The 25,311-nt window shown below is 39.0% G+C and overlaps 1 protein-coding gene across 9 annotated transcripts in view; it reads left to right on the top strand.

Moving 5' to 3' along the window:
• GRIP1 (glutamate receptor interacting protein 1) overlaps positions 1 to 25,311 on the top strand; it is an 806,557-nt gene that overhangs the window by 757,776 nt on the left and 23,470 nt on the right. For all 9 annotated transcript variants that reach the window (XM_072655295.1, XM_072655296.1, XM_072655294.1 and 6 more), the window contains 3 exons: positions 5,972 to 6,119; positions 9,295 to 9,406; positions 15,067 to 15,303. In XM_072655295.1, the coding sequence (XP_072511396.1) occupies positions 5,972 to 6,119; positions 9,295 to 9,406; positions 15,067 to 15,303 (497 nt within the window). The remainder of the gene's footprint in view (positions 1 to 5,971; positions 6,120 to 9,294; positions 9,407 to 15,066; positions 15,304 to 25,311) is intronic.

The raw sequence follows: 25,311 nt of genomic DNA, 5'->3' as shown, positions 1-25,311 counted from the left end.
TACCTTAGGTTCTAAAACAAATCCACTCTACACATTTAGGTTGGCAGAGGCATGACTGTATAGCAGTTCATGAGAAAAAGAACTGAGACTTTAGTTTAAATGGAAGCTTAATGAGTTGTAAGTGTTTTTTGGCAACCAATTTGGCCCTCACTCACTCAAATCAAAGTCAACTGCAAGTCGCGTCCTCATCCCCCTGATGTCATGTCCTTTTTGAGAATGAAGGACAAACACAACAATGTGGTCTAAGACTACAATACCAGAATCATAATGCCCAAAATAGAGGAGGTAAGACTCCTACCCTGGTCACATCTGAAATATTGTTTTCAATTCTGGGTGCCGCATCTTAAGAAGGCCATTGACAAACTAGAGCATATCCAGAGAAGTGGGAGTAGAAGGGTGAACTGATTCCATACTGTATCATATCAGCTGAAAAAATTGAAAAAAAGATTTGGTAAATTGTACATCTATCCCTCAGTTGTCTACAGGTCTATCATAGGGAAGAGGGTTTACACTTGGACCCAGTAAGCAGAGGTAGGTAACTGCTTTCTCTATGAAGGGAATTAAAATACTAAGGGCTAGGAGAAAAATGAAACCCTTGTTGAGTCATTAGATTATAAAAGGGCAGAAGGTCTAGTTTCCTCAGTTCACATCACTTGCCTCCAGTGATTAGATTATAAAATGACGGAGGAAGGTCTAGTTTTCCTCAATTCAAGTATCTTGCCTCCAGTGAACCATATTCCAAGTCAATGAAAGAGCTTTCAAATTTGATTGTTGCATCGTTCTCTGTGATGTTTGAAAGCTGGTTGATAACAGAAGAAGGACAACAAAGCCAGATATAGGCAAATATCTTGGTTTTCAAAGAAGTGGATTCTTTGTAGACTAGTAAACTGAATGTTAATTCCTGGCACAATTCTAGAATGGATTATGGAAGATACAGTTGGCATGTATTTAGAGAGGGAAGCAGTGATCACTAAGATTTCTCAGGGACTACGGATGACCACTCTATCCTCAGTTTCCCTTTTTGACAGTCAGTATACTGGTAGAAAAAGAACATTGTAGTTCTTTGTATATCTTAATTTCTATAAGACATTTGAAAAATTCTCTCAGAATCCTTTTGGAGTTAAAGAAATACTGGATGGATGAATGTATACCTAAGTTAATTCAGAACTTGTTGAACTTAAGACCCCAAAGAATGGTGATGAATGTATTAGTGTCCATTTGGAAGGAGGGGACTTTTTTGGAGTGCTTCAGAACTTTTGGTCCTTTTCTATTCAGTAGCATTATCAGTGAAGAAGAAACTGGGAAGGAAAAAGCTCGGTGAACATATGTAGAATAAATTGAGCAGAGCCAAGGGCGACAATTTATGTAGTAACAAACCCACTATCGGAGAGAACCAAAGAGAAGATACAGAATGAGACAAACATTTTTAGACACTGCCACTATAGGAATTGTTTTGCACAGTCCTTATGAATGTTTCCTTTTTCTAAAATATTGTTTAATGAGAAGAGACAACTTTAAAAAACAAACCCATAATACAGACCTTACTAGTAAGGATATCAGGCGGGAGGCAGTTAGTTTGTTAGCAAGCAGTGATTAAGTGTTTACTATGTTCTGGGTATTGGTGCTAACTAAGCAATGAGGATACATAAAAAAAGGAAAAAAACAGCCCGTATCTTTAAGGAACTCTCCTCATTGGGGAGGCATGTAAATATACATACATACATACATATATATATATACATATGTATATGAGAACAAGATAGGTACAGGGTAAACTGGAGGTAATTGGAGACAGGGATCAATAATGTAGAGATATAAGTTTTAGTATGAGCCATACTTTTTTCTGACTCATCTGCTATACTGATGGAGACTTTTTATGTGGGATGTTACTGTTCTCTTCCCACTTAATGAATTATAACGTCTAACACAAATACAAAGAGCCAGAACTAGAAACTAGATTTTCTGTCACTAAGTTCCGATGACAGTCCTATGTATGATTTAATTTTGACAGCCCTCCCACAAACCCCTTTAATGCTTCTCATCACTTAGTGATGCCATTACATTAAATAATGCTCAGGAAAAGGTGCAGACTATTATATATATTTGATAAGTACTTGGAGATATTTTCCCAAACAGTTGTGATGGATTGATACTGACCCATCTATAATCTCTTGCCCAGCCTACTACAACAAATTAAAGCAGACTCTTTCATTCAGCTACATGGTCATTACAAGTTAGAATTTCTTCAGAACTTAGGAATGAATATCATGCTTTTGGGAGGGGGATACCCAATGATGCTAAATGGTTGTACTGGTTTCCATGCTAATCTTACAAGAAGGCTTCAGAAGTGTTTAACAAGCCAATAAGAAGGGTACAGACCTTCCTTAACTCTTTTCCCAGAAATTGGATCTTATATCTCTTTTTAGCTCAGAGGAGAAAACAGATGAGCTTGCCTATAGAGTAGGAACATCCTGTAGTTATACCCCTATTATTTCTCTTCTGGAGGAGAGCCTGCTCTGAGTGAAGTAGAATTCAGCCTCGTAGGTGGTAAACTACACATTCATCACACACATGGCTTCTTACCAACCAGCTAGTCACATTTCTGCTGCTGTCAGAGAAAAAGGATGAAGTATCATACTGTAAATATTTCCGAAGTTCTACCTTGTTATAAAGTATGAGCTCACCAGACTGAAGGCTAATAAGGAGAACTTTCAGTGTGTGTCAGTGAGTTGTGTCCTAGGCCTTCGGACCAAAATCTTGGATGGGAGGACCATAACCCTTTGGGTGCTGAGCTTTTTGTAGACTTTTGGCAAATAAGATAGACACCAGCTCTAACAAGCCTCCTGTGTATTTATAACTGTTGTGGGGAAAATGTGATGGGGGGCAGTGGAGTAAAAATGTTAGAGGGATTTTGCCCCACGTGTTCTCCTATATGTACCTTATTAACTGCATAGAGCTATTAATGGGTCATTGGTCAACAAGACTCATGGCTGGCTCCTGCCCTCCAGGGTTTCTGAAGTGTTTAACTTCAGTGCTATCATAGAGGAGAAAATTTTGATGAGAAGGCCATTCCTGGTGTATGTCTCTCTCAGCAAAGAATATTGTGCATGCCATAATGGGAAATTCTAGTATTAGTTATGATCTCTAAGATCAGTAGGCCTCTAAAAACGGACATCTTCTGATATTTTGTTCTTAATCAAATTTATGGTGTGGAGGAAAGAGCACTAGACCAGTGGTTAGAGGCCTTCCTTCCTAACAATAATAGCAGGAACAGTAGCAGTAGTTGTAATAGACCAGTTTTCAAATAGAGTAATAATATATTGTGCACTACAGTGTTTGAAGCATGTCCATATATGTTATCTTTCTCTTTCTAACCAACATGTTTTGATCCTAACTTGCTGGCAGTGAATTTAAGACTTATTAAGACCTGTTAAGTCTCTGGATTCTGATTGTGGACTACAGTACCAGCTTTGGTGAGGTGGACACTTACTCCTAAGTGACTGGACTGAGATTTCCTTCCCTATGCATAATATAAATGTAAGAAGTGGGATTTGAACCAAGTCCTTTGGACTCCATCCACCTGTAGTACACTATTTCTTTATAGAGAGATGTTGTGGTAGGAAAAGTGAACATGGCATAGTAAATAGAAAACTGGCCTTAGAGTCAGGAAGAAAGACCTAAATTCAAATCTTCTAGGAAACTCGCAGACTACAGTTGCAGTGAAGGTACTCCCTGATACAGGGAGAGTGTGTGTGTGTGTGTGTGTGTGTGTGTGTGTGTGTCTGTCGGTGTGTGTCTGTTGGTGTGTGTGTGTCCGTCTGTCTGTCTGTGTGTCTGTGTCGGTGTATTCCACATATCAGTGAAGTCACAGGTATAGTCCTTCTCCCTATCCCTGTGATGGTAGGAAGGAGAACTAAATTTTAGTCTCAGCTCTCCCATTTCCTTTGTGACTTTGGACAAGTCACTTAACCATTCAGGGACCAATTTGCTCTTCTATCTCTGAGAGGTGTTATAGATAGATACCAGATGATAGGAGAGATAGATAGGTAGGTAGATAGGTAGATAGATGAATAGATGGATACATAGTGGTATGTATGAATAGATGGTAGATAGATGATAGGTAGGTAGGTATAGATAGATAGCAAGCATTTATTAAATGTTTTTATATGCCACTGACTACTGGGAATACATATATAAGCAAACAAGACTGTCCCTTTTCTCAAGGAACTTAGATTCCAATGGGGGAAGAAAATATGTAAAGTGGAATTGGTGAATGGGGAAGGGTACACATGTAATGAGAGTAGGATCAGAGAGCTTTTGAAGTAGAAAAGAAGAAATCTGGTGGGGTTTTAAGGATCAAATGATTTAATAAGGAAAGTGGGGGTTTTTAAGCTATAAAATTAAATTAAATTATTAATTAATTCAATTCATTAATTCAATTGAATAAACAATTATTAGGTGCCATTAATATTCAAGGTGCTTTGCTAAATGCAAATGAGTCCTACCTTAAAGGGCCTTATAATCTAACAAGGGAGATAATGCATATATACAAATAAGTACAATCCAAGACAAAATGTGATTAAGTGCAAAGGAAAGGTTCAGACAAAATGCTTTGAGAAATATGTCATGGAAAGTGTCATTTGAACTGGGGAGCTCAGAAAAGGCTTCCTGGAGGAAATGGTACCTGAATTGAACCTTAAAGAAGGAGAAGGATTTCAGCAGGCAGAAAAGTAGAGGGCGTCCATTAGAAACTTGGGGATGGTCTGTCTAAGTGTGCAGAGGCAAGCAAGGATAGACCAGGTCAAGAAGTGGCTAATCGTCCAGTTTTGTTTTGATTACCAAGCTGAGGATTTTGTGTTTTAATTTTGTAGGCAACGGGACAGTCTCTAAGAGATTTTTAAACAGGAGAACTACACAAACAGACCTTTGCATAAGAAAAAGTATTCTGACAGTGGTATGAAGGATCATAGATTTAGAGGGGCCCTAGAGATCATTTAGACCAACCTCTACATTTTGCAAATGAAGAAACTGAGATGAGTAGAAATTAAGTGACTTACCCAAGGTCACTTGGCCAGAGGACATATAGATTTGTAGTACTCAGGTCCTCTGATTCCAACTAGAGTGTTGCTTCCACTAAGCCATGATACCTCAGCAGAAAAATCAATTAGGAGGCTATTAAGAAAGTTCAGTCAAGTGATAGTGAGGGGCATGTTCTAAAATAGTATTTATCTGAGGAAAAAAGAGAGGACAAATGAGGCATTTTTCGACAAGTAGAATCAGCAGTACTTGACAACTGGTTAATTGGATATGGAGGGTGATGAGGAGAAAACAATCGAAGATGACTGAATTTTCAAGCATGAGGGTCAAGGAAAATGATGGTGTCATTCACAAAAAAAAGGGAACTGGAGAAGAGAATCGAGATTTGGGAAGACATGAAGTTCAATTTTGAACATGTTCAAGGATATTCAAGTATAGTTGAAAATGCAGGTCTATGGATCAAGGGTGAGAATGGGACTGAATATGTAGGTTGGAGTCATCAACATAAAACTGATCATTGAAGCCATGACAGTAGATGAATTGTCAAGGTAGAGAACATTGAGATTAAAGAGGACCAATGAGAGAACCTTGGGGAACATTCCATTTTTACAAGTTGAAGAGGAAAGGCCATTTATAGACAGGAAGTGATGCAGGAAAGAGAAATAGCATGAAAAGCATGGAAGGAAAAAGCATCAAGTAAGAGAGGAGATGATGGTCAAAGATATCAAATGTGAGATATTTTTAATGTTAACATTAATCTTGATAATTTAATTAAATTTAGTCCAATGGGTCAGTTTCTTTACACATTTTCACAGTACAGGCAGAGAGACAACCACAAAATACCACAAGGCCAAGATGAACCAGAAATCTGACTGCATTCGTTTCAATGTTCTTTCTTCAAAAATAGAATATAATCCTTTGCTTAAATTTTTAGGCCCTGGCCTCCAGGCTTCAGGATCCAGTTTCAGTGCATTTGAATGGAGGAATCCTAAACAAAGAGGTGGTTTGTCCCCAACGAGCAAGGCACTAAACCAAGAAGTGGATCTGAGCGATTATGAATGGGAAAGACCGACAGCTAGTAGGTAAGATTTTTTGTGTGAAGCTGGGTCTTCCAACGCATATTCCCATGGTTGGTAATTCAGGCCAGATCTGTACTTCCCTTCTTCTTATGGTCTTTCTCTTCTTAAAAATTCCCCTAATTTCCCAGGCAATTTCTTGAATAATAAAGTCGTAACACAATGTGCAAGGGCAGTGTAGTTAATTGAGCAAAGTACGTAAAGTTATAGAATCAATCGTATGGGGTAATTTGATTTTATATAGATTTTATAAGTGCCTATTCTGTGCCAGGCTGAGTGGTGCAGTGGCTGGAGATCACGAATAAATACTTACACTCTTTCCTTCTCCTCTGGAATTAAGAAGACCTGAGTTCCATTTTACCTCTGGAACATATTGATTGTGTGACCCTAGGTAAGTCTCTCAACTTTTCAGTGTTCCCAAGCAACTCTCAAAGGCCATAAGTTGCTGGAGAATTGCATATCTGCATTGGAAGGATTTTTTTTTTTAATCTAGAGTTTATTATACCAGTGAAGTAACATGTACAGGCCAAAAAGAAAATTCAAGATACTCTCCTAAGTAGTAGGAATACATAGTCAAAAATGAAACCATTCCTGCCCTCATCAGGCTTATATTCTGCTGGGAGGAAACAACATATACAAATATACATGTTTATAAAATATACAAATTAATTTGGGGGTTAGGAAGCAGAGTGTCCTAATGACTAGGGGATCAGGAAAGGGCTTCATGGGGAAGCCACTGGAGATGATTCTTGAAGGGAGCCAACCATTAGAGGCTAATGTGAGGAGGAAGAATATTTCAGGCATAGAGATAGGAGAATGAATGTCCTATACTTCTATGGAGTTTGCCTAGAACAAAGAAAAGTATAATAAAGAACACCTAATGAGAAGAGTGATGGGACTCATTCTCATTAGCTAAGATTCCTTCTGAAATACAGCCTCTCACTCTATAACAAGGTCTAGCAACCTTTGCCTCTATCTTCCATTTTACTAAAAACTGAGTGAGTCCACATTAGTCATTGTAAATTAGCAAAGACATATTCAAGATGGTGCTTTGGGCCAAGAAGTCCTTTCTCAATTTGGTGCTCCAAGAAAGCATGTTCTAGAGCAAATTGGTAACTAATCAGCAAAAAGTCATGGTACCAAAATGATATCAGTAAACCTCTAGTGAATCCCCAAGTGATCATAAAAATGGGAAAGAGTCCCACATGTACAAAAATATTTATAGCAGCACTCTATGTAGTGGCCAAAAACTGGAAATCAAGGGGATGCCCATCAATTGGGGAATGGCTGAATAAATTATGGTATATGAATGTAATGGAGTACTATTGTGTCATAAGAAATGATGAACAAGAAGACTTCAGAGAGGCCTGGAAAGACTTATATGGTCTGATGCTGAGCGAAAGGAGCAGAACCAGGAGAACTTTGTACACAGCAACGACCACAGTGTGCGAGAGTTTTTTTCTAGTAGACTTGGATCTTCATTGCAATGCAAGGACATAAAAAAAAAAAATTCCCAATGGTCTTCTAAGGCAAAATGCCTTCCACATTCAGAGAAAGAACTATGGAATTCAATCACAGAATGTAGCAGATTGTGTGTGTGTGTGTGTGTGTGTGTGTGTGTGTGTATGTATTATGTTTTGGTTGTATGATTTCCCCCATTTATTTTAGTTTTTCTACACAGCATGACTATAATGAAAATGTATTCAATAGGAACGTATGTGTAGATCCTATATAGAATTGTATGCCATCTTGGGGAGGGAGGGGGGTGGTGGGGGTAGGTAGGGGGAAAAAAATCTAAGTTTTATGTTAGTGATTGTAGAACGTTAAAAATAAATAAAACGAATATATATATATTTTTTAAAAATAAACCTCTAGTGAATTAAAAAAGACATAGCCTTAATCCATCTAACAGGTTCACATCATCTTATCCTCCACACAAACCCCAGAAAATTTATACCCTTGAAGTACCTTAGTGATATGACTAATAGCTGTAATCTTTAGAAGTTTGAGTTTTAGTAGTAAGACTCATTAAAAAAAAATGTCTGGTAAAATCTGCTTGCTTTAACGCTGGCCCATTTGTTTTTATTTTTACTTTTTTTGATGGAGGAAAATGTTGGAAACCCATGGCCTATGTGGAATGATGTAGGTAGAAAAAAGCAGGACACTCCCAAAGCTCTGTCCACTTGACCTTCTTTAGGGACGTTAGTAACCCTTCAGCTGTAATACTCGTCATCTTCCTCCCAATAGAAATAACGTCATTTGTCCAGAGATACATATTAGTGGTGAATCAGAATGAGAATCAACAGCCTCAGTTTATTTTGTTCAGGCATGTCTGACTCTTGGTGACCCCATCAGCGATTTTCTTGGTAAAGATACTGGAGTGGTTAGCAGTTTCTTTCTCCAGCTCATTTTACAGATGAGGACACCAAGGCACATGAAGTTAAGTGACTTGCCTAGGGTCACACAGCTAGTAAATTTCTGAGGTCAGATTTGAACTCGTTAAGATGAGTCTTCTTGACACCAAACCTGGCATTCTATCCACTGCACCACCTAGCTGCCCTCAGTTTCTACTGTATTATATAGTCCAGTAGCTGGGCTCCTTGGTAAATGCTACTGGGAAGAATCAGATCATAGATCTAGAAGTACATCCAGTCATCTAGTACAACCTCTTCATTTGACAGTTGAGGAGACCGAGGCCCAGAAAGAAAGGGGAGGAATAACTTGACCAGGATTGTAGATTAGAAGAGGCTAATCTAAGATTTGAATCCAGGTCCTTTGATCCCAAATCCAGCCTTCTGTGCATAGTACCAACCCACTCCTAAGGGGTCTTGGTTTCACCAGATGAGCAAACATCCAATTGCTTGTTGGTGAGGATGAACACACCTTCAGTATTTATACTGATATGGATCCCTAAAATTGAAGGACTGTGTGCCACCTAAGTAGGGGGAAGGAAAACATACACACACACACACACACACACACACACACACACACACACACACGCAGAATTCGCATGTCACTGATAATTTCCCAGTTATTTCTGGTTTCCTTTGTCCCACCTTTCCATTTCAATTTTTCTGCTGTGTGTGAATTGAACAAGAGGTAAAAATCCTGATTCAGGGGCAAACACATTGCCAACTTAGGTGGTCGAGTCTAACCCAAGTCTTCCGTGTGTTCACAGTTTTCCAGGTACCCACAACAATGCTGATGGGGAACAGGAAGAGAATTTCTGGTCTCAGGCGCTGGAGGACTTAGAAACCTGTGGACAGTCAGGAATCCTGAGAGAGCTTGAGGTAGTACCAACCCTGCCCATCACTGATTCCAGTCAACTTTCATTTTTTGGTCCTTCTTACCTTTATCAGTTTGCATTTTTTTCACTCCAGCTCATTTAAAAGCTTTAACCCCTCTCCACAGGAGAAAGCGGACAGGCGTCTGTGTTTGAGAAACATGACTCTCTTGGTACCTACCCTTTATGTTAATATTTTTTGCTTGTGAAGCTGCCTTCCCTGCCCCCCGTCCTCTAGAAAGCAATTTGATTTATTTTTTAAATGCTGCTGAAATGATTTATTCTCCCATTTCCACCCTCAAGGCTTCCTGACTTGTAGCTTCTGCCATCCTGCCCTGCTAACCCCAACTGCACTTGCAGCATTTCCCACCAGATTGCTAACAAAAAAGAAAAAAGAAAAAACAAAAATCCAAACCTGTTTTCACAGCTGCCGTGCATCCCTTTCTGTTAAGCTGGTATAGAAGAGTTCCTTGGCATGATAGCATCTTTATCTGGTATAGAAACTAATTCGGTCATTAAGAGGAACATAAGAGGAAATTTTTGCTTGCTTTTTGCCCTTAAAATAGGTAATGTGGCAGCTGGTGAATGAGCACAGCTGACATTTTTTTTTAAGCAGCCAAAATAATCACACAATGCCTTGCTGTTAATTGCAAATCCTGATTCTTTGCTTGCTTTATTTAGTGTAAATTTGAGGGGGAGTGAGATGGTGTGTAATAATTGAATCCATCTTTTAGTAGTACCTTCCCAGAGAGTTTCTTTAATCAAAGCAATTAATATTCCAGCAGCATTCACACTTTGGAGTGAGAAGTCTTAGACTTCCTTTTATGTTCTTTTAAATTTTGTGGGGGCTGCAAAAAGTGGCAGGATGTCATTTTCATTCTGACGTCACTTGGAGTCCCTCAGTAATCGTAAGGAATGTGAATGGCCTAATGGGGGAGAAAGCTCCCTCCGTGCTAAGGTGATGTGCCCCTGTACCACACTGCTTCTCTTTTGCATGGACGGACCCTTGGTGTGATTCTATTCTTGTGTGTATTTGCAAGTAGGGTTGTCAAGAGCAATTATGAGTTTGAATTTATAACCTCTGCAGTTTCATATGGCATGATCTCACAGGCTAATGTCTCAGTTTCTGTTGCTCAGAGCCCAGTTCAAGGAAAGGGAAGTGGATGACAACTCTGGAATTCAAGGAAATTGAGATTAGAAGAGTCTCTCCTTGTGGATTTTCAAATTTCACACATGGCAGAACTAGTAACTATCGAACAGTTGGTTCACAGGAACGTTCACCACCTTTTCCATATTGAAATTGCTTGTTGAAAAGAGCCTAAACTGAGTTATGTATACAAATGCATCTGTTTTGGTCGCCCTCAAAAACCAGCCTTGACACTGTTTTTTATGGAAATACTTGGGTTCAGATGACCTTTCTGTTTTTTGTTAGGATGCTTTCTGGTCTTGAGTAAACCTGCAAAGAGTAATAGACCCTCCTCTGGTATACCCTTTTTCAGTCTGTAAAAGCTGTTACTGCCGTGGGAGCATTTTTCCACACAGAGTTCCTGTTCCCTCATGAAAGGGTACTTCAGGATAGATGATTCCGGGAGGAACCAAGTTGCTGAAGCCAATAGGACTGCTTTGATACTGCTTCAGTAAACTGGCTTCCTTGGAAATGGAAATACAGAAATTAAATTAGATATATAGAGAGACAGTGTGATATGTCCATAGTAGCTATGGAATGGGAAAAACCTTTCTTAGATCTTTCCTGAGGTCCTTCAGATACTTAATGGCTGTGTGGTCTAGGACCAGTAAATTCTCAGTGGCCCCAGGCTGTCCTCAAAAACTTCAAGTTACAAAGGTGTGGCTAATTAGTAGAGAAAGTTTCCACCCTGAGAATTCCCCACATCATTAAATAACAGATTCACCTACATACCCAACACATAGTTAGTCAAGTCAGTGAATCATGAAACATTTATTAGATTCCTACTAGGTACTGGGCATTATAATAAATACTGAATATAGATTGAATAGAAGTTACAGTTCACAATGACAGAGACTAGCTAGACAATTTATAAATTTGCATCCTGTTTACTCTTTTATAAGCAAGTAAATAAATGTGTGACCTAGTGCTTTGCTTAAAACATTCATGTGAAAAAATTGACAGAACTAGTATCCTCCTTGTGAAATTCATACACATGCCCTCATAGACACAGTAATTATTATTGTTAACAATAACTGACACTTATATAGTTTAAAAGGTTTTGAAGACATTAATTCAAATTATAATTCTTTAATATGTCAATATTTAATGTATTCTTTAATGTATGATCTAATAGTAGATTAACTATTTATATATTATATAATTTAACAATATAATTTTAATATAATAATGAATTATTAATTTATATCATTAATATAAAAATGTAATGAATATAATTAATAATTTATGTTTGTTTAATGTATATTTAGTATAAATTCATTACTATATTAATGTATTATTTAATTTACGTTGACTATATAGTTAACTTAATATATATATCCTTTAATAATCATTTATGATTGCTATGAAAGTAGGAAACCTTAATTCAACCAAATAACTAGCAAATTGACAAAAGAAGTATAAACAGGTAGCTAGTTACCAAGGTTGCTGTAGTCTGTTCCTTTTTAATCTCTAGGCATACTTTCATATAACCTACAAGAACAGTCTGAATTTTGTCATTTCATTGAACTTAAGCTTCTGGAAACTAATTTAGAGATTATTCCAATCCCCTCCCTTAGGTGATAGGTGAGAAAATTAATACCCAAAGAGACTGTGACTTAGCCAAGGTTACACAGTCAGAAGAGTAAGGACTAAAAAGCCTTTTATCTCTTAACTCCCAGCTCAGAGTTCTTTTCTATTTAATGGCCTCTCCTAGAAAAAATAAACACCACTGTGTATGGGCGATATGATGTACTTTGTGCAGAGCAAACTTTAGTAAACATCAGAAAGTGAACTCCATCAACACTAGAGATTGTTACCTAGAGAGATGCATTTATTTAGAAATGTTGAATGATGACACAAGGGCATAGCCACACTATTATAGCTGGACAGAAACAAAGGTGCTATTAAGATCAGTGCTTTATTCTATGTCCTTTTATTCTTATCTTTGCATATATGTCCTTCTAACGTTCTTATAATTTACTTTAAACAATACCAAGGTATGAAGACAGGAAAGAGAGCTTCCTCAATTGTCCAACATTGTCTCTCCCTCCTAACCTTCTTCTCACAAACCTTCTGCTTGGTTTCTGAAAGTACCATCTCTCAAATATACGCTGGAATAAAGAGAGTGATTAAGTATTTGGATTTTTCAAGGCTTCCTGCTACCTGTCAGAAAAGTTAGGGAGCAGAGATCGTCAAAGCAAAAACTAAAGTTGATTGCTTGAGGTGATCTTAGTAGACTGAGATATCAACGCATAGAAACTTCTAGTGGCAGAGTACATAGAGTTCTGGAAGAGTCAGGAAGATCGATGTTTAAATAAAGCCTCAGACATTTAAAAACTGTGTGACCCTGAGCAAGTCACTTACTCTCTGGTTTGTCTCAGTTTCTTCAGTTACAAAATGAAGATAACAATCGCACTTACCTCATAGTTACATTGTGAAGATCAAATGAAATACTATTTGTTTAAAATTTTAAAAAAATAATTAGCACAGTACCTGGAATGTAGTAGATGCTAGATAAATGCTCATTTCATTCCTTTCTCCTTCAGCAAAGAAAATAATTGAGCTGAATTGAGGGAGGCCAAAAATGAGTCCCCTATATCCACAAAGTCATCCGAAAGTATTTGCCAACTGCTGATATATTTAAAAACAAAATTTAGCTCAGATAACATGCATGATCTACCCATGGATGAGTTAAAACTTGACTACGTGTAGTATATGTGTATTTTTCTAAGTAATCGCTAGGATTACTGATAACAGTCAAGATTTTTCCATGTACAGTTATTTTTATTCAATCTGGTTATCAATTAAATTGTGCCCATGTGTGACTTTTCCAAGGTGACACAAAAGAAGGAACGCTGTTATATCTTGTGACCCCCAACTTAAAGAGACTCTCACTATCTATAGTAATCAAAGGATCTAATTAAGTTCTCTTTTGCTGCAGTTTAAAATAATAGAATCTCTTGTAGGAGCTACATTAGAACCTTCCTCTAAAAAAATTTTTAAAATAAAAAACCAAAAAGTAAATAAACAAAAAGAACTGTCTTCTGATATGATACAGCCACTCTGCATTGTCCTTTCTTGGTTACCAGTTTAAGATGGTTCTCATTAAGCAACCAGACTGTGTTGTGGCATGTACCATGTAGATGAAGGGTGTATTTTCACTATCAAATGCTACATGCCCTGGTTTGTCTTTAAAGTATCTTCACATTAAAAGATGCAAAGAGGTCCTAATTTTACAAAAAAAAATCTGCAGGATTTTTAACATTCTATGACGATGACAGACCCAAACCTAATGGTGAATTCTGCTGGTGGCTCATTTTTGGAGCTCAACTATAGTTAGTTAATCAAAGCAATTAATATTCTGGCAACACTTATGTTGTGTGAGAATTAATCTTCTCACTTTTAATTTATCACAATGTGTACATAGCACTGAGCAATCTTTCTGGTGTTGTGATAGTACTCATCTCCCAGACATTTAGCAAAATGGCAAGCGCAGCAGAGACAACAGATGATAATTCTTTTCTTTTTTTAACTAATTTTTTTTCCAAATGAAAATCTGTTTCTCTTTCCCTTCCTCTTCACCTGCTAATTGAGAAAACAAGAAAAACAAAACTCCTCTTACCAACATATTCCCACATTGGCCACATCCAAAAAAAATGTCTCTGTCTGCACCCTTGAGTCCACATAGATTTTTTTCTTCTACTTCTCTTAACCCTGTTTCTCCACAGAGAACTACAAAATAGTTAGGAAGCATCCACCATCCTAAAAAAAGCCTAGATGGGTTTTTGCTTTTTTGGGCAAGATAACAAAATTTAACGATTTGGTAGAACTCGAGGCGGGGGGGGGGGGGGGGGGGGGGGGGGGGGGGGGGAGGGAGGTAGAGAAGCGATTACAGATGAACACGAGAGGAGGGTCTTTTTTCTCTTTGTAGCATGAACCAGATTCTGTGGAATTGGCAGTTTGGTTCTGGGGGCAACAATGAACAAAGGGCAAAGACCATTTCTGAATGAAGTCCTTAGTCTGTTACTGGAAAGTAATTCACTAGAAGGCTGTCTGGGTGAATTCTTTCTCTTAGTTCCAATTCCATGGAAAGACAATCCTGCTGCATTCTAAATGCAGCTTTCTTAAATGTTAGAGTCTGCAGGAAACAAATGCTTAGAGCATTGCTCTGTTACACTTTCCACACTGCCCTAAGTACACTTTCCACACTGCCCTAAGTATGTGCACACCTAACAAGGCAAGGACTTTGACCAACATTTTCATTGGGCATTATGAATGTAACTTGCAAACCAGTTTCCTAAAGTTTTACAGACCAAACCTAGAGCACTCGTACATCCATTCTCTAGCCTTTGGCTGTGCGCTGAAGTGACTGTATTTTGTTTGGGTAAAGGAGAAGTATGCATATGGATTAACAATAATGCCTCTTCATCAGTTCAAGGGTGTAATTTCCCCCTCCCTCCTTAAAATTGTCAATGCCACAGGCAACAATCATGCTGGGGAGCACGCTGAGTTTGAATCATGAGGCCTCCACGCCATCACGCGGTCAATTAGGACGCCAGGCCAGCTTCCAAGAGCGGAGCACATCCCGAAGCCACTACAGCCAGGCCACTCGAAGCAACACTCTGCCTGTTGATATGGGTAGGAAGTCTATGCCCCCAAGAAAAATCAAGCAAGAAATCAAGGAGATCATGTCCCCAACTCCTGTGGAATTGCACAAGGTAAGTAAAAAAAAGAGAGAGAAATACTTTGCTTTGTAAGTTGGCATTCAAGGACCAGATTCAGTCTGTGTGCTTTTGTTGAGGCAAGCATGAAAACGCTGTAGTCCAATGATCTAATTCTAAAACACTGGCTTGAAAGTAAATCCTCAAAGCCATGCTCTTTATCAAAGGTGACCTTTTGGTCTTTTTAACTTAGAAACAACGATAACCAGCCTTGTTGAAATGGCTTAATAGAAAGAACACTGGCTTTGAAATCAGAAGACCTGGGATCAGTTCCTGTGCTTTTGTGACAACATTAAGCAGTCGGACCATGTTGTGGCATGTAACACTGGTCAAATCACTTCACTTCTCTCAGCGCTAATTTCTTCATCTGTAAAATGAAGGACTTGGATTAGATGGTTTATAAGGTTCCTTCCAGCTTGAAATATCTAGTTCTGTCATCTTAATTATATACTAAAATTGCCCAAATCCATAAGGTCATTCACTGAAGTTTATAGATTCCATGCTTTATAGCATCTTTGAGCACTTTGCTAATCTTCTAAACAATCCAACAAGTAACAGCACTATGCAAGACACCGTGCTAGGTACTGGAAAATAAAAGAGAAAAGAAATAAAAAACAAAAGGAGCTTATAGTGAGTTGGGATGTAAACACACATACACACACATATATTTTATATATGTCTGTGCATGTGTGTGCATGTATACATATAGCCATGTACAGACATGTATGTATTATGTTCATATATACACATGTATGTGTGTGTGTTTTATATATTCATGATCATTTGAGAAGGAAGAGAATTTTAACAATTTAGAAGGTATCAGGAAAAGCTTCATGTAAGACATGTCACATGAGCTTAGCCTTGAAGGAAGCTTGAGATTCTAAAAGATGGAGGTAAGGAAGGAGCACGTTCAGGTCATGGGAGAGACAGGACTGGATTTGGAATGTCATAAATGGGGTACGGCCATTGGCACAGTTTGACTGGAATATAAAGAGTATAATGGAGAGTAATGGGGAGTGAGCTTAGAAAGGCAAGCTGGAGACAGAAGAATGCTTTAACTCAATATAATCACTGGCTTAACTCTAGACCCAGGTACAGGTCTAGAGTTAAGGGAATGTTGCGTGTTTTGCTAGAGAATCACAAATAGGTAACACAGCCCTGGGGGAAATGAAACTTCTTGAATATGAAGCATAAGAAGGAAAAGTCTTAAGCCATGCTTGGATTGAACACCATTCTGGATATATTTGATGATGCTGTGGAATACTGCTTAACTACTTTGAATCTATTAAGGAGATCATTACCTGCCCTTGTACTGTTATAACAGAAGGAGAGCAGCAAACAATATTGCTTCAAGACCTTATTGGTGATAGAGTCTAGACCTTTGTTCTCTGCTCCTTCCCTTTTGGGGAAGCCAGCTTAAGTGGAATAACTCAGGAAGAGCCTACAGATTCAACATAAGAGGTATAGTGGAAACGCTATTGGATTTGGCCAGCTCTGTGCAGTTTCTTTAAAATGAGGAGTTTGGACATGGTAATTCTCGGAGGTCTTTCCCTGTGTTAAATCCAAAGTTTGAAAAGATTTCTATTCCTTATTCAAAAACCTAAGATTTTGTCTAATTGTGGTGTTTTGTGGAGTCTTAGAGAGTAGAGAAGTCATGGGATGGGGAACAGAAGGAAATGTGGGTTCAGTTCTTGCTTTTGACACATAGTGGTTTTGTGACCCTAAGTAAGTCATTTAACTGCTCTGTACTCTAGGCACCTCTCTAAGAATGTAAGTTTCAGAGAAGATGACAGTCTACACTGGTTAGTCAATAAGCATTTGTTAAGCACCTACTTATGTGCTGAATACCAGGGATATAAATCTATTCTCAAGGAGTTTGCAAGCTAATTGGAGAGACAACATGAAAACAACTATGTGCAAACAAAATATATATAGGATAAATTGGAGATAATGACAGAAGGAAAGCACTCACATAAGGGGAATGGGAAAGGCTTCTCACAAAAGATGAGATTTCTGCTGGAATTTGAAGGAAGCCAGGATATGGATATGAGGTAAAAAATTCCAGGCATGTGAAAACACAGAGTGTGAAAATGGGATGCTTTGTGCAAGGAATAGCAGAGGGGCCAGTGTCATTGGCCTTCAGCGTGAATGGGCGGGGGAACATGTACAAAGATTATAAAGATATAAGGAGACCATGTTGTGAAAGGTTTTGAATGCCAAACTGAAGATTTTATATTTGATCCCAGAGGTGACAGGGAGCCGCAGGAATTTATTGAATGGGAGTGAGAGATAAGAAATGGTCAGATCTGTGTTTTAGAAAGATTAATTGAACAGCTGAGTGGAGAATAGACTGGAGTGGGAGACCTGAGGCAGCGAGACCAACCAGCAGGTTACTGCAATAGTCCAGGTGTGAGGAAATAAGAACTTACACTAGGATGATGGCAGTATCCGGAAGAGAAGAGGGAGTATGCAAAGGTGGAAATGACATCTAAATGACTGGATATGGTGGGTGAAAGAATGAGAAGTAGAGGATACCATCTAGGTTGTAAGTCTGGGTGGCTGAGAAGATGGTGATATCCTCAACAGTAACAGAAGTCCAGAAGTAGGGGAGGTTTGAGAGGAAAGATGACTGGTGCAATTTTGGACATGTTGAGTTTCAGATGGGTAAGGGACATCCAATTTGCAGTATCTAAATGGTAGTTGGAGATGCAAGTCTGGATAAACAGGTCTGAGAATCATCATAGAGAAGAGAAATGAAATGATGAGAGCAGATGAAAAAGAGTGAAAAAGAGGGAGAAGAGGAAAGGGTTCAGAGTTCTGAGGGACACTTTCAGTCATCAGTTGTGGATGAAGATCCAGCAAAAGAGACTGAGAAGGACCATTCAGATAGGAGGAGTACTTAGGTACTTGTTGGTATTGTTTAAAGCAATATCACAGAAACCTAGAGAGAAGAAGGTATTAAGAAAAAGAACTGATAGTGTCAGAGGCTACAGAGAAGGATGAGAACTGAGAAAAGTCCATCAGATTTGACACTTAGGAGGAGATTAGTAACTGAAGAGAGCAGTTAGTGATCCTTTAAAGCTAATGAAGAGGTCAAAAACTGTAGAGTTGAAAAGAGAATGAGAGGAAAGGAAATGGAGGCATGTATTACAGATGACCCCGTAGAGTTAAGCACCAATCAGGAGAGATAGGGAATGATAGCTAGTGAGGATAGACAGATCAAGTGGAGTAGGGGTTGAGGAAGGGGATGATTTGGGCATGTTCCTAGGCAGTTTGAAGCAGCCTGTAGACAAGAAGAGAATGAAGAGAAAAGTGAGTGGAGAGTAAGAAGAGAGGACAGAGGGGGCAGTTGCAGCAGATGAGATGGAATGGGGTCACTTGTGCGTGTAGAGATATTTGCCTTTGTAAGGAGCAGGGCCACCTCTTCATGTAAGATGGGTGAAGGAGGAGATAGTGGCAGATAATGTCTGGGTGATAAAGAAAGAAGAGGGAACTCTTAGCAATTGATTTTTTTTTAGTAAAATATGAGGCATGAGTCTCAGCTGAGAGCATTATGGGGAGGAGAAACCATGGAGGTCTGAAGAGGGATGAAAATTTTAGAAGAGCCATTGTGGTGAGTGGGATAGTGAATTAATTAGGGAGATGTAAAAGGATTGCCTTGCCAGAGTGAGAACGCAGTTGAGGTTATGTAACATATATTTGTGGTGGACCCTGTCAGCCTGGTTTTGTGATTTTCTCCAGTTTCATTCAGGAGCAAAGGCAGCGGATAGTGGGTAATCTGCATCTGCATCTTTTCAGGGCAAGATCAAGAGCACAATAAGGGAGCAAAAAATTCAAGAGAAAAAGAAAGGGCAGAGATGAACTGGTTCACCAAGGGGTCAAGATGGGAAAGGGAGCTGGGTGTAATTAATGTAGGGTGACTGGCCTAGGAAAGGACTAAAGGATCAAAGGACTGAAGGTCACAGTAAGAGCCAATTCTTCCTAAGTAGAGAGAATTTCCTCACCTGAGAGTTCGCTATATCCAAAAAATTTCAGTTCCTTAGAACAGGGGTCCTTTACCATTTTTGTCTCATGAACCCCTTTGGCAGTCTGAAACATATGAACCCCTTCTCAGAATATTTCTAAATACACAAAATAAAATACATAGGGTTACAAATGCACAGATCTCAGGTTAAGAATCCCTTACCTTAGAGAGAATTGACACTTCTCTACAGATAATGCTTTTATTAGGGATGGGAGGCTGGGTGCTTAAATTTAGTACAATTAGTAACAATCCCACTTTTTTCTTTTCCTAGGAACTTAAAGTCAAGACCTTTTTCTACAGTGTAGTCCTGGAACAGGCTGGAGATTAGTTATTCAGTTTATTAAGGATTAGGTTAAGAATAGCCAATAAGCACCAGCAAAGAGGCACCCTTTGCCATCCTTCCTCTCTCTGTAGGATTCATTACCTAGAGCTTTTATTACTAATGGAGGGAGAGGGAGTCTTTCTGAGATGCTTGCTTTTCAAGTCCAGGTTTAATCTTTAAAGGGCTGGGCCACTGGGTTAGTGTGTTTCTTTTTGGTGGATCTTAGACTTAAAGGCCTTTGATCACCCTTGAATGACTATTCTATTTGGACTCCCAGATTAGGTCAGCATTGAATATCAAAATGCTCTGTTGCAATGGTTGGAAACCCCTTCTTGAGACTTTGATAGGTATCCCCGGTGGCTACATGACAAAGGCGTGCAAACAGAAAAAAGCAAACAGAAAACAGCGTACAAAAAACGAACAGCATTCTGCACAAGCCGGAGGGGTGTGGCAAAACTCTGACCTCCCCCACCACCACCCCGTGCCTTCACCTCCCAGACTGGAGGGAATGATATCCCGTCTTGTCTCCCATATCATCTCCTCCCTCCACAGATTGAAAAAACAAACAAAAAAAAAACAACCAAATAAGTTGGTATCTGCTCCAAAGCTAAGTGACGGATTCTTTTTGTGAAAAGATTCTTCCTATTGCAGCAGTATAAAAAAAATCTCAGCAAAAATGAGGATAACTGAGTTTAACATGCTGGGTGTTAAAGATGGAGACCTAAGACATGGTGGCCTCAATAGGATGGGGGAGAGACTGGACCCATGCTCTCATTGATACAGGGAACACCCTCTACCAGTGCAGGTTGGTGTCTTCCCTGCAACCTGAAGTCTTAGGGTTTTGCATAGAGCACTGAGAGTCAAACAGAGATGGAACCAAGGTCTTCCTGGTTTTGAGGCCATCCCTCTGACCACTATACATGACGCTTCTCCTGGAAACGTCAAAGCAAGGGGTGATTGTTGATCTTTTTGGAATATCTAGAGAGCAACATGAGTGATTTGGGAGGCTACACCCATCCTCAACAGTTTGACTGTAATTCAATGACTTGTTCTCTTTTATTCATTCCCCACACCTCCCATGATGGAAATGAATACGTTTCCTGGACCACTTCAGTTTTCTTTTTATTTGATTCCAGAAAGAAAATACAAACCTAAAAAGCAGGTGATGATCCTGCGCATTTTTGTCATAGCTCAGATGGATTGATTGATTGATTGAGGGCATCCCCAGAAGACCCATCTAATAATATACTAAGTTCTTGAATCTGTGCACAACATCTTTTTTTAAAAAAAAATTGCATAATTCACCCAAATATCTGTAGTTTAAAAATAGCTACAAACTAGAAGTGAATGAAAGGAAGATCAGGCATTCATTGTAAATTAACCTTTCCTGAGGCAAGGTTATTAGTGAAGACAATTTTCAATGAGAAAGGGTAGCTTTGCTTCTGTTAAGTTGCTAGATGTGTGCATCTAACAGTGGAAAGTGTTTCCTGTTAGAATTCAATAATTGATCCTCATGATGAAACCCAGGGTTTCTTCAGCTCAGGATTTCTACTAGAGCAATGGAGCCATATTTAATTTTTAATAACTTCCTAAGTACTATCAGTACTACCCTGCTAGCATTCTGTCACTGGCTCTTGCACATAGTGGGTACGTTCTAAGTGAAGAATGAATGGTTAACTCAGTTGGTTAGAGTAACATACCTGTGCAGTTGTGGTCATGGAGTTCGTCTGTGGGGGGGCAAAATAACTTTGCTTCATTCTAGTATCACATTATATTGCTAACTCCAGCCAAGTCTGCAGATCTGTGGCATTGTTCAGAAGGAAGAACCCTTGAGAGGGGGTGATGCAGTGATTCAACCTCATTCACTCCACCATGAAAGCAGTTTCAGATTGATCCCTTGCCATGGCATCTGATGGTGCATTAGAACTACTTTCTCCCCACTGAGGAGGGGACCAGCTCATATTCGTTGTCAACCGAGGAGGTCTTTTATCCCTAACTTTTTTAAAAGTGCCTGATACACAGTAAGTGCTTAATAAATGCATTTTGACTAATTCCCTAGAGGACCCTCAGAGATCCATCCTTGAGCCTGTTCTTTTCCAACCTTTTATCAGCGACTTGGATTGGAGCCCAGATGGAATAGAAGGTGTATATAATAGATGAAACAAATATGGGAGACAGAGAATCAGGATCCAGATAGATCCCACTGGATTAGATCAGGCATCAGCAAATTATTGTAGTCCTTTGATCAAATGGGCATGTGGGAAAAGAATGGTTTTTACATTTCTAAATAAAATTTGATTGTATTTAAAAGTGTAAAAACAAATCTTAGCTAACATTCCTATAAAAGCAGTCCTCCTGGCTTTTTTCTGAGTTAGAAAAATAGGCCATATATAGAAATATTCACTTGAATAAGTATAAAGTCTAAAATTTGGGTTCAAAAAAAAATCAACTGCATAAGTTTAAGGTGATGGGAAATGTTGTTTCATATTAACTCATCTAAAAGGTAACTGGCTATTAGTGCACTCCAGCTTCATTGTCAGTCTAGAATATGACATGGCAGCCACAAAAGCTCATGTGAGCTTAGGCATTATTCTTAGAAGCATAGTTATCCAGAATTAAGGAGATGTGGTCCAACTGTACTCTGCCCTGAAAAGACCACATCTGCATTAGTACATTCATTTCCACATCCACATATTCAGAATATTGACAGATAATATAATTAGGATGGTGGGGTGACTCAAAACCATGCCACTCAAGGATCACTGGTTGAAAAAACTAGGGATGTTTTAGTTTGAGGAAAAGACTTGGGATAAAGGAGTTTAGGCAGGGAAGATGGTGATCTCCCAGTATCTGAAGTTATCACGCACAAGAGGCATTACACTAGTTCTGTTAGCCCCCAGTAAAGGCAGTGGCTAGAATGGAGAGAGGCAGCTTTCAGCTTCACATAAGGAGAAGCTTCCTAACTGTCAGAATTCCACAAAAGTGGAATTGGCTGCCTCAATTCTGTGCAAGACACTGAGCTGCATCCCATAGGGGAGTTGTTTTTTTTTTCTTTTGGGGGAGGGAGGGGACAGGGGTCTGCATCTGTCATTTCATTGATGCAGTAGCAAATTCCCAATGAAGAAGTTCCCTCTACCAATGTAGATCTGCAGCCTTTCTCCAGCTTGTAGTAAGAGAGTTGCTGAGGGTAGAGGAGGTGCTGAGAGAGACTTGCCAGGGTCAGAAAGAACATCGTATGTCAGAGGAGAGGAAAACCCACATCTTCTCTACTCTGAGGCTGATTCTCTCTCCCCTAAGCAGTGCTGCACTCTACCCATGGGAGGGTGAATACAACATGGATCAACTCTAGGATCTCTGCTGTTCTTCCCTTACCAATAGCATAGAGGGAGTCCCAATAGTCTTAGACTTTTGAAAATTAAAAGACCCAAGGTACCAAATTCCACCATTATGTGTTTCAATTAAATCGGACATCAAATTGAGGCCATTAGGCAATGCAATGGATAAAGTATTGGGCCTATTTAGGAAGACCTGAGTTCAAATCCAGCTTGACACTAAGCCCTGGTCAAATCTTAACCCATTTGCTTCAATTTCCCTATCTATAAAATAAGAATATTAATAACTCACTAAGATTCCTCTACAAATCTTGCCTTTCTTTTTTCACTAAAAAGGAAAAAGAAGGCATGAAGGCCTGATGGTTCAAGTATCAGTCATGGAATAGACAATGTAGAAAACTGATTGCCCTGTTCCTTAACTGATTCTATCACGGGTCACTCTCTTTATCTGAGGAATCAATCAATCAACAAGCATTTATTAAGTGCTTACTATGTGCCAGGCATTTTGTCAAGCACTATGGGATTTTCTATGTTCCTAATTAGAGAAAAGCATACAAGAAATGTGCGTTATTTGAGGCCTTGGCATCTGCTGGCCTTTGTGGGGGTTTTTTAAAATTGTATTTTCACCATGGCTTATCACCCATTCTTTCTCTCTTTGCAGATAAGGAGCATGTGACCCCAGCTACTAATTCTTTGATCGCTTCTGTCTTCCCTTTCCCAATTTTCCAAAATTCCTCAGTGTGGAGTCTATGTCCTCAGTTCATTTAATTTACTTCTGCTTCCAAGATGAATGCTAGCTTCATTTCTTTTCCTGTTTTAGTTCCAACTAGAATAGCCCTGAGTGCACGTTGCCATTTCATCCTCTGCCTCTATTAAGGCTTACTGTTTAGCATGGTGAAATTTCCATGTTTCTGTGTTTGTCAGTATTTAAAGGACTATGTCCTAATTGTCTTTTATTCATTTCTCTTATCATAAGAATATTTTTAAAAGCATTTCAGTATCAACTTCCATTCACACAGACAGATTACTGGACTGGGAGTCAAAAGACCTGTGTACAAATCTCAGGTCCAGTACTTAGTACTTGTGTCACCAGTGGTATGTCATGTATCCTATATGTCTTGGTTTTGTCATCAGTAAAATGGGGGTAGGGATAGTTTCTCAACCTACTTTACCATACTTTATTATCAGGAAGTTAGGTGGCATAGTGGATAGTATTGAACCTGTGGTCAAAAAGACCTGAGTTCAAATTCAGATATTTACTGGACAAATCACTTCATCTCTTGGCCTCACTTTCCTCAATAGTGAAATGAGAAAAATAATAGCACCTACCTCACAGGATTGTTATGAGCATCAGAGGAGCTAATTTTTTGAGAAGCACTTAGCACAGTACCTCGTGTGTAGAAGGTGTTATATATAAATATCATTATTACTGTCACCAAAGTTTGAGGAAAGTATTTTGGAAACCTTCAAGTGCTACAGAATATAGGAGAATCATGAGAATCATGCCCCTTAACTCAGAAGACCCTCTTTTACCAGGTGTGTGACCTTGGGCAAATCCCTTAACCTTAATTCGGTTTCTTAATCTGTAAGATGAGGGGGTGTAAACTCAGCCAGCTCTATGATCTGTAATCCTCATTAATTGCCTCTATTTCTGTGGCTTGGTGAAGTCACCCCTTTTGTTTGGTTGCTCTTGCTAGTATCAGTCCCCAGTTTGCCACCTCGCTTGTCCCCTGCCACACACACAACTCTATTCAACACCTGTCTATATACAGTGATTTTAATGTCTAGGTCTCTAGTCCAATGGAATGTTCATCAGTGTTGATTGACAGTGACCCAGTAATAGAATGCAGCCTCCTCCTTCACTTGCAACCAGATCTGGCCCTGGGAAAATTTGTGAAGTAGGTAAAGCTCCTCCTTGATATTCCAAACCTTCCCTTCCTACCTCCCTTTTTTAGTCAGGTGCCTTCCAGGCATCTTGTCCTTATCGTTAAGTACCTGTTAAGTACCAAGCACTGTCCTAGGCACTGTGTTCTCAAGAGTTTAACAATCCCTACTGAGTTTACGATCTAAATCTGATAAATTTGCTCATTCTAAAAGATAGTTAATGTAGAAATACAGGATGTTAGAACTGAAAGGTTATGGAGGAAATTCTGAAGGATTTGGAACTAGGAAACCCAGGTTCAAATTCAGGCTCTGACTTCTTATAACTTCAGTTTTCTCATCTGTAAAATGAGAGTTGGATTCCATGATCTGCAGGTCCATTTGACCTCTAAATCTCATCCTGATTTACCCCTGCTCTCTCATTTGACAGATGAGGAATCAGAGGT

The sequence above is a fragment of the Notamacropus eugenii genome, chromosome 3 (assembly GCF_028372415.1).
Source record: "Notamacropus eugenii isolate mMacEug1 chromosome 3, mMacEug1.pri_v2, whole genome shotgun sequence".
Classification (NCBI taxonomy): domain Eukaryota; kingdom Metazoa; phylum Chordata; class Mammalia; order Diprotodontia; family Macropodidae; genus Notamacropus; species Notamacropus eugenii.
The sequence above is the reverse complement of the archived record's forward strand: the minus strand, read 5'-3'. Positions and strand labels throughout refer to the sequence as shown.